Here is a 10,468-nt window from a genome sequence, read left to right on the forward strand (position 1 = left end):
GCAAAAGTATTCATACCCCATACCCCAACTTTTCACAATTTGTCATCATATATCCACCAACTTTAATGTATTTTGCAGTTATTTCATGTGATAAAACAAAACAAAATACTGCATTATAATGTGGAAGGAGGGTAAAATATGTTTGTTCAAACTGAAAAGAAAAAAGGGTAGCATGCATTTGTAAAATAAATTATTTAGTTGTAGCTCTGGCTGTATTTTTATGCTCGATGTCATACTGGAACGTCTTTTGGAACCTCTTACAGGTTTTCTTCCAAGACCCTTCCAATAACCCTGCTTTAAATGTCTCCAAAACTTTATCTCTGATCTGTCTGCTATGTTACTTAGTTTTTTTGAAGGTGTTTGGTCACTAATGTTTCCTAACAAATCTTTGAAAACAGCTGAAATAATGAAATTATTTGATACCTAATGACTATTAGGTTATTCATCCATATTTGTACTGCAGCTAAGAAGCAACACAGCATGTGATTTTTAAGTCGTTTCCTACTTTCCTCTATCATGTCCAAAAAGAGTGTTTGTGTTTGTGTGATTCACACATCTTCCTTTTCTTGTCCACCATTGTCTTTTATCTTCTTTATCTATCTGTGTTTCCCTCTGTCTCCATTTCAATATTGAAGAGAGTTTTATTAAGGGCTAGATTCGGATGTGCTGAGGCGCTCTCAGTAATTTTCCTACAAAGTGCTTTAATCCATCACACGGCCAACATGTGGCCTTTGCAGCCATACATCATCCAAGCCCACAGAGAGCGAGAGGGAGTAGTAGCATAATTTCTGCTCTCCTCTACCCGCTCACCACCTTCTACTTCCTCCTTCTTCTTCTTCTTCCGTGCTACCTTTGCATCCCGCTAGAGTTTCCCACCTGGGAGGGACACCATATCTTCCAAACATATTCCACGGTCTCTCTCCATTTAAAAATGAAAGTGAGGCAAGTGCAAAGATCGACTGAGGGGAGGGCGGTAAGCAAAGGGAAAATGAAAGACATTGAGATAGGAGTGAGTGAATGAGTGAGTGAATGAGTGAGTGAATGAGTGTGTGAGGTTGAGAGAGAGAGAGAGAGAGAGAAAGGAAGAGATAAGGAAAATGGAGAAAAAACTCACTCAATTCAATGAAAAAGAGGACAAAAGCAAGTGATTGGGAGGTAGCGTGTGTGTGTGGGGTGTGTGCGTTTAAATGTATAGGCTGTGCATGTGATGTACACAAAGCGTTAGTCTTTGCGCTCGCATGTGGAAACAGAAAGAGAAACAGATGAGGGGGAAAATAAAAGTGCTGCATTTCCCAGAATGCAGCTGGTGCAGCACTGCCCTCTGTTTTGCCCCCGGCCAACACCTGCTTCCATTTCGCTTCCTCCGCCCTCCTCACATCGAGAAGCAGTGATGAACTCTGGGCCCCCTGACTAATGGAATGGGCCCTCGCTCCCGACCATTAGAGGATTGGTGTCCCTTTTGGCACCCCTGAGTAGTGCCCCTACTGTACAGAAAAAAGTGAGGCCGGGGTGCGGGAGAAGATAGTGGCAGGTTAGTCTTTTTCCTTTTGCTCAATGTGCACGCACACACACACGCACAGACACACCTGGTTATAATGTAAGAGCCTTTAGTAATCCAGCCAGAACAGAGCTCGACATAGCTTAGCATCCGACTGAGGCTACATTAAAAAATCTGAATCAGGCGCAACATTACGAGCTATCAGAGAAAGAGCTATGTGAATATGTACAACAGAAGCCCTGACTGATGCTGGAGTGTTTATGTGATTTCATGTAGCTGGTAAATCCAATGCTCTACCTCAATTACATCTTTACTTAGACAGAATACACACCTCGGCAGTGCAGAGAAAGGGAACAAGAGGAGAGGGGAGGGGATGGAGGGTGGAATCACGGAGCGAATTGAGGTCTGAATCTCTTGATGAGGTGATAGCGTGTCCACAGACAGTGAGCCAAGCTGTGCCGCGGTAATGTTATGCTAATGATATGGTAATGACATGCTAATCTGCAGGCAGTATTCCACCTCAACTGAGGGCAGGGGAGGCCTTTCACCATTGGATGGAGACCAGGGACTTCATGAAGTCAGAGTTCAAGACAGATAAGCCCCCCCCCCCCCACACACACACACACACATACATAGGAGTTCGATTCTTGTAGAGCATTGATTTCATCTTGAATAAAAGCAATGACAACTGCACACCTAATCTAATCTTCCTCTAATCGGATTTGCAGACTCTTAACTAACCAAGAAACAATACATGTAAACAATGCTGCATCAGGCAATGCAACTTAAAACTAGTCTGGCTGTAATGCGAGTAAGCCTGTGAGCTTTATCGACGTGCAACATCCAGTCGCAGGGCTGTTGTTTTGTGCTGATATAAAGGCAAACAGCAAATCATCCATTTTAAATAGTGATCAGGTTCCTATTTTGTTCCTTTTTTATTAAGCCTGGGATCTGTGATAGCTGCCATTACCTGAGCAGACAGAAAATGTTTTACTGACATGTGATGACAGCATCACAGCAGCCATGGCTGAGGATAACACTTATTAACATACAGTGATATATCACATTGCTACAATTTGTTGCTCCCCATCATTTTGGGAATAAGATTATTCTCTATTTAATATAAATGTCAATATAAATTGCTGAAAAACTACAAAACAAGCAATTTTTTAAATAAGTGAAGATAAAACAAAACACAGAAAGGGCTTCATTATTTCGCCAACAAGAGACAAAACCGAGCAACAATGCATCACAGTAAATCTGTCCATCTGGCATAAAGACATCATCTGAGAGGTTATCCTTAGTTTTTCATTTCGCATTTTATAGTTAAAAAATGAATACGCCAAGTCTGCACAATAGCGACACGCAATGACATTTTCCTGGATGCTGTACACTAAATCAAAGAGCCCAGCAATGTGTTGAGTGCCAGCATGGAGACATTTGATTCCCATTCCACTCCTGCGGCATTAGTGCGGGAATGCCAACAGACATCACAATCCTCTCAAGCTGGCACTGGGCTTGTCAGACTTTTCATTCCGCTTCAACGTTTTCAAAACTATATAATGTATCAGAGCAAACTGTGAAGCCTCCCGCTTCTTCTGGATGCGTGATATTTTCTGCAACGCAAGGAGCAAATCACAGGTGACATAATTAAAATAGGTTTGACTTAACAAAGGCGATTTAGTGTTGCTGACATTTAGGATCAGCCTCTGGCGACAGGCATGTAAAGGAAGCCAGTCAGCAGATTGGACCTGGGGGGATCGTAAAAATGGAGGACTGTCTGAGGCTCATCAGGAAGGTGTTTTGGTTCTGGGTTGCACATTGTTGTACCATGCTCAGTGTAATCTTATCTTATCACTTAAAACCAAATAAAACTAGTGAAGCTTATAGAAATTATCTTTATTTTAGTTATTATACAAGCTACAGTTGATTCAAGGGACTAAATGGTAAACAAAAAAACCAGAAACACTGGAGGATAAAGCAGGAGTGTTTGTGTGCATACATGAGGGACAATGAGAAAGAGAGAGGAGGGCAGAGAGGAAGACACAGGTGTGGACTGTCCAATACACTCCAGATAAAGGTCAAAGCCATGTTTTATTCATGATTCAGCCCGTGGCGGCGGCGGTGGCGACAGCAGCAGAGCAACAGGGCCAAGGTTACAAAGAGCTGCCGTCCCCACTCCCTTGAGAAAAAGCTGCACACAGCCTCACACCAGGCTGACAGACACTCCCAATAATTCAGATCAATACTGTCAAAATGTACATGCACCTTCCAGCAGTACAGATCAATAAGTCAAATTTCAAAATGAACGAAGGGCTATAAAAAGTTGAGTGCTGTGCTCAACACTTTAAACAGATGACATTAAATTACAAAACCTTTGTGGAAATCTTTTATCAGTACTGTGTTTTTACAATATATTTTAAGATCTTTCACCTAGCTGTAACTGGTTTTAGCATTTTGTACGCCAAAATACAGGAATTTGTTTAGGCATGGGCTGGTATGAGGCTCTCATGGTTTGATAACTTTGAGCAAAAATTTAAAAGATATACAGTATATCTAAAAAACTAAACACTATATATAAACCCACTATATTTGATTTAAAATGTTAACAGTTTTGAAGCCATATCTTTCTAAAATATTGCTATACTCTTGATCACCAAGAACTACCAGTACCTTGAGGCTGGTACTACCCTATGCCTAAGCAGTTAATGTACAGCAAGCGGATATTAGCTGGTGAATTAGTGAGCTATCTGCTCGAGGGCCCAGTTTGCCATTGGTGGTTTAACAGAGATGCTTCACATAGCTTTCCAATGTCCTCTTAAAGAGAGTGATGGGTAGTGCTTGCTTAGCTTGCAGTTGAATTCGTCTTTCTTCTAAGTGAGGAAAAACTGGTGTAGCCTTCTTTAAGCCAGCTATCCACCAGTCCGCAGCCACTAACGGGGGACCGGCAGCAGTGCATCTCTTAATGCTTTTAAAACTTTAGCATACCTTTATAGCCCAGACCTAACTAATATGATTTGTTTTTTAAAGAAATAAAACAATGAATTAAATTAATACAACTTCTAACTATTTGTAGGGTATTTTTAATGACTAGGCCAGTAAGCTGTTCTGTTTAAGGAAGTCTTTTGCATTGTAAAATAAAAATAAAAAGTATCTAAATAAGAATGTAACAGAAGAAAGGGTGAATGGCTGCCAATTCCTTACATATCTTTCTTTTCACATTATTTGAAGAAGTTTTTTTTAGGAAGATCCTAGTCAAAAACTAAGACTTACTCCACATCCATATCTCTCATACCCCTGAAGTCCTTCTTTCAGCATTCTCTCACAGAAAGAGAACTTGACACACCTAACCCAGACCTGCTTCTTGCTCTTATTTTGTAAGTCAAATCAAAACATTTTAAAGGAAGCTGACACAGTTTCATATTCAACAACCAAAGCAACCTTTGGAGAATAAAAAAAAAAATGGGAAGGATTTCAACGGGCCAAATTAAACGTCTGGCAAACAGTTAAGGACCCAATCATCTCCAGCAGCATCCAGCTGAAACCTACACCACATATAGGAATTTCTCACCGCAGAGACAAGTTGGTTACAGATAATTTTGTGTATTTGTGCATGACATGTGTGTCATTGGAAACATATTATGTGTCTTCTCATATCTGTAGGCGTTAGTGTGTGTGTGTGTGTATGTGTGTGTGTGTGTGTGTATTACACTGTGAAGGCACTTCTCTGAGCGTCTTTGATCAGATATGAAATATTCTGAAATGCTGCTGTAATTTGATGAAAGTCAGATATCCCTCAAGTAGGAAATAGAAGTCAGCACTTTGGCAGCTCTTGAAAAGAAAAAAAATGCCCACACTTACAGGATTTTGCAACTGCGGCCACATAGGTGGAGGAAATGAGAGGAGTTTTAGACATGCACTGACCCGCTGTATGAACTCCAGCCCGTGTTGCTCGGCTAGAGCTCGGACGGTTTCGGTGCCTCCTTTCATTTGGATGGCATAGAAGATGTGGCGGTTGGTCCCATGATGCCCCTCTGTGGTCGCAAGGTTCCTCTGCAGCAGAAGGCAGCACACCAGCAAAGATGCACTGAACATGAAGACTATAAGAGGAGAAATGAAGTGCCTTTTTAAAATAAATTCCTATTTTATACACATTTATGCATGTCGTGTTAATTATAAAACACGAACGCCGGACAAAATTGCTTCACCAAATCATTTTTGTAGCTTTATTAAATGAGATGGTACAAAAGCTTATAAAAACACTACCAAAAATCGAAGTCTTTAGTATTCTCAATATTAATGTATCCGATCATATAATACCAATATATTATTATAGAGAATTATGTGATCAGCATATTATTAAATAATAACCATTAGACATAAATATTTACTAGTAACCAGATGAACGCTAGTATTTCTTGCTACACTGAACTCCCTTCTTTCTTTCTTTCTTTCTTTCTTAAACACAAATCGGTATAACAACCTCCAACAATTATCAGTAGAATTTAAGCACCATCTCTAAGCAAACAAATGAGTATTTAGTGTGGGATCCAGCAGACTAATGAACATTGGCAGTTGTGAAACAGTTTGCCCACAGCCACCTCCTCTGTATTTTTACATAAAATCCGCTGTGGCTGCCACCTACAAGATGTGAGCCACCCACCTGTAGCCACACAGACTGAAACGTCCAGGAGAAATCTCTCACCCCGCGCGATGAAAGCGAGAACTCTGGCATGGAGGGCCCCAAGCGAGACGACGCGCTCTCTCCAGTTCCCAACCCACACGTTTAATCTCCTGGCCTTGATGCAAATACTTCTGAGAGGAGAAGAAACTGCAGCACTGAGCGAACTAACTTCCCTGTTTAAGCAAAACAGGAACTTCATCAGTCTATCTATACACTTGTATTTTCCTCTGAACAATGATGGAACAAAAAAAAGTTGTTGCCTCACACTTCTTAGCCAGTCGTCAAGAAAAAACTGTAAACTGATGGTCAAAATGTGGTGTTAAAGCACATGAAATGCTCGAACTTCTAGTAGTTTCACAACATAATACAAAATGTTACAGTAGTTAAGAAAATATTTCTACAAAACTGCTCTACATCCTTCATATGCAATGCAGAAGCATTCATACCCCTTGAGCCTTTTATCTGTTTGTCTCATTTTATTTGGATTTTCTAAACTCTGGACTTTGACTGGGCCACACACCAATATGCTTTTATATGAAACATTCTATTGTAACTCTGACTGTGTGTTTAGTGTCTCTGTCCTGTGTTCCTGTTTTCCCTATATGTGTTCTGGCAAATGTTAAACAAAACTTGGTCTGGCTTTCTTTGAGTCTTAGCTTTCTTCTTACAGCTTTTGCCCATAAAGACTGAATTTGTGGAGTTCAAGAGTAATTGTTGTGCCAGCTGGTTCACCCACCTGAGCTATGACTCACTGCAGCTCCTCTCGAGTTACCCTGGGCCTCTTGGCTGCTACTTGGATAAATGCTCTCCATGCCCAGCCTGTTAGTTTAGGTGGATGTGGCTGTAGGATATTGTTTTATAACCTGACCGTGTTTGAAACTTCTCCACAACTTCATTCCTGACCTGTCTGCCTGTATTCACTAATGTTCTCTGACAAACCTCTGAGGCCCTTACTTAACTGCTGTATTTTTACTGAGATTAATATAGACACACGGATGAACTCTGTTTATGGCTCCACTGGATATTAATTGGGCGGTATTAGAGTAAAGGGTGCTAAATATAAATGCATGCCTCACTTTTGGCAATTTTAATTCTAGCAAATGTTGAAAATATGATTGATAATTGTCCTTCCATCTTACAAATATGTGCTACTTTCTGTTTATCGATCTCATAAAATCCAAATAAAGTGAATTCATTTTTGTATAGTCTCAAAATGTGCTCAAGGTGTATGATAGTTTTTGCATGGTACTGTATGTAGGATCCACATACAAGCAAGTCAGAAACACTTCAGATGTATATTGTTCACTTATTTTTTTTATATTCTGCAGCACAACTAAGCTGCTGCCCACAATTCTGCCATATGTGCACAATGACAACTTTTGACATTAGTTCTAGAAACTGTTCCAAAGCTATGTCCAAAATACGCTAACATAGAGCAAAACTCAAAACCAGAAGATTAAGACGTCTCTCGGAAGAAGTAATTCTTTGTGTTTTTATCTGACTTCTCATCAGAGGCAAAGAGCCTCCTCCTGCGGCATTTCTCCACCAAACAACAAACAACATAGCTGACCACTATTTAAAGTCTACAGCATCACTCAGCTCCTATCTCCCAAGGCCCTGATTGAAATCAATAGCCTCACTTGGGGCTCAAGTCCCAGTCAATCCAACACGTGTGTGTGTGTGTGTGTGTGTGTGTGCGGGTGTGTTTGTGTGTGTGTTGGTGGGAGGAGGGGGGAATTTCTCTAGCATACACCCCACGCAGCCAGGAGCAGCCCTCTGGCAGAGACAAAGTAGACAGGGACGGAGGGAGGGAACAGAAGTACAGCGGAGCCACATTGAACAGTGTCAGGGCCTCGGGGCCCACTGGGACACTGATAAAGTACCTGGACATTTTTATAGACAAACTACTTATTTCTGTCCTCATATCGCTTGGGAAGACTGATAACTTTATATTCCTCTCAGACAGAGGAATGAAAAGGAGGGGATTCTTCTTCTGGAGTTTAATTGATCAAACTGTAGCCACAAGGGTTTTTTGTGGAGATAAAAGAGACTAGCACTCTCCTCAGTACAATACAGAGATCTTTCAGAGAGCGGAGCCATCAAAAAAAAAAGATGTAACTCATTATGCAAAGTCATTACCAGCCTCTGACTAAAGTTGTTAAAGAGGAGGAGTTAATGAAGAAACAGCATTGTCAAGGGTGTCCAAAAGGTCACAAGAGTGGTCCTACGATAACACAGTTTTATACTGTCCACATTATTATTCTTAGCTTTTTTGAAGTTTTAAGGTCATGTTTAAAAGTCATGTCTACTTTCAGAGCCAGACACCAGCAGGTAAGTATTTTAGTAAAGTAGGTTTTGGAACAGGTTAGTAACAGAACAAAGTCAAAAGAAAACATTACTTTTAGCAAAGTATGTGCTGAGAACGCAATAAGCTCATCTGTCCCTAATCATTACTTCTGACTATGTATGAATACAAACCAGGCATTGAAAGATGTACTGTACAATAGTACAATGGAATGATGACTTATTTGAGTATTTTGGACCTGTTAAGCATCATTCATGATTATTTGCCGCTATATTTTTTAGGATGCTCTGGGTTTTACTACACCTACAAAGCCAGAACACACAAAACGTTCCAAGACAGCTGCTGCCTCAGCTTTCAATGTTTTTAGTGATGAATATCCAACATTATTTGATTGCAGTTTTTTATACCTTTTCATCCTACAAGGTCCACTTCAGACATATTTAAGCACATTATAAAAAGAAACCAGGTTGACTGAAGTTGGTGATGAATAAAGGAGTCTATGGCCTGGTTCCTTCATACATCACAGAAAGGCTTTGTAAGCAAAGAGAAGGATCTAAACTAGGATTCTAAACTTCACAGGTAACCAGTGGATAGAAGCTAAAACTGGTGTAATAAGTTCTGTTTTCCCGGTGCTTGTGAGGAGCCTGACTGTGGTATTTCAACAGTTTGGAGACAGGACAGAGAAGACTGATTCAGAGTGTAAAGTTAATTGGAATGGGATATTATAAAAACATAGATGGTAGTTTTAAGATATCTCACATAATGACCAGGCAAAATTTTGGATTTATTGCAGAGTTGGGAAAATACAGTTTGTTTTTATTACTGAACCATTTTCCTCAGCCAGTTTAAAGCCAGGATCAAAAGTTTTGACATGGGGCTTAAGGTAGGAGGACAGACTGCCAAGCTGATCTTAAAATTTTCTGACAGAATAAAGGCGCACAAGAACATGTTTTGTTTTATCCACATAAAGGTTAAAGCAGTTCTGTGTTATGAAGTTCTTAATGTCCTCACAACATGCGATGTTGATATCAACACTGGACTTATCATTTTGACTGGTGTAAGATAAAATTGGGTATGGAATAGTTAGAATTGAAAGTAATAAATTCAGTGTGATTTCTTCTTCTTCTTCTTCTGTGTTATTTTTTGGCAGTTGGCAAATAACTTGAAGATGTGCATTACCGCCACCGACTGGTATGGAGTGTGGTTCTTCATGGTTTTAAATCTTATTTACTATTACAACAATCAAATTCTATTTATTAATTTAGTGCTTTTGAAAAATCTAATTATAATTTGAATATGTTTGCTACCTAAACTTCTTTGCAAAGTATCTCTCAATATAAAATTTTCTTTAATACCTACAAATTCTCTCCTTAAAATTGTTCTTTCTTGTTCATATTTCTGACACTTCAATATTACATGTTCTATTGTTTCCTCCTCTCAGTGTGATTTCATTAAGGGGAATCCTGTACAAAGAGAACAAGATGGGACCCAAGACGAGACCCTGATGTATCCCACAGACAAGTGTTGCTGCTGAAAAGGACTTTTTTCCAAATCTGGCAGAAGGAACTTATTTTTAATTATGAGGTGAGTCGGTGTAGCATTTTACTACTAATACCACATTACTAGAGAGTAGATGTCTTAAAGGAATGTGGTGGTCAATGGTACTGATTGCAGCTCTGACAATAAGGAGACCTTTCATTCTTATCTCTGCTTTCAGTTTTCAAATCACAAAATACTCATTATCTTAAGTAGGAGCTGACTTTTTAATGTATACTGCCATCCTTATTTCAGACAGGAATTTTCAAAGGACTTTCCACAACACCTCTCTTTCCGTATATATATATATATATATATATATATATACAGAGAATAGAGAATAGTCAGAATAAGTGGTAATATTCAGTGAGCAACTATTGGGCAATGAAAAAAGCCTTGTTTAGGTCAGAGGTCAGACAAAAATGGGTGAAAGGGTTTGAGTTGA

At 39.6% G+C, this 10,468-nt stretch overlaps 1 protein-coding gene across 1 annotated transcript in view; it reads right to left on the reverse strand.

The window, feature by feature from the left end:
• Positions 1-6,283, reverse strand: part of LOC124865699 (furin-like protease kpc-1) — a 312,042-nt gene extending 305,759 nt beyond the window's left edge. Inside the window, exons 1-2 of the mRNA XM_047361035.1 lie at positions 6,204-6,283; positions 5,423-5,598 (exon numbers count right to left, since the gene is read on the reverse strand). Of these exons, the coding sequence (XP_047216991.1) occupies positions 5,423-5,593 (171 nt within the window). The 5' untranslated portion in view covers positions 5,594-5,598; positions 6,204-6,283. The remainder of the gene's footprint in view (positions 1-5,422; positions 5,599-6,203) is intronic.
• Between the last annotated feature and the right edge of the window lie 4,185 nt (positions 6,284-10,468).

The sequence above is a fragment of the Girardinichthys multiradiatus genome, chromosome 3 (assembly GCF_021462225.1).
Source record: "Girardinichthys multiradiatus isolate DD_20200921_A chromosome 3, DD_fGirMul_XY1, whole genome shotgun sequence".
Lineage (NCBI taxonomy): Eukaryota > Metazoa > Chordata > Actinopteri > Cyprinodontiformes > Goodeidae > Girardinichthys > Girardinichthys multiradiatus.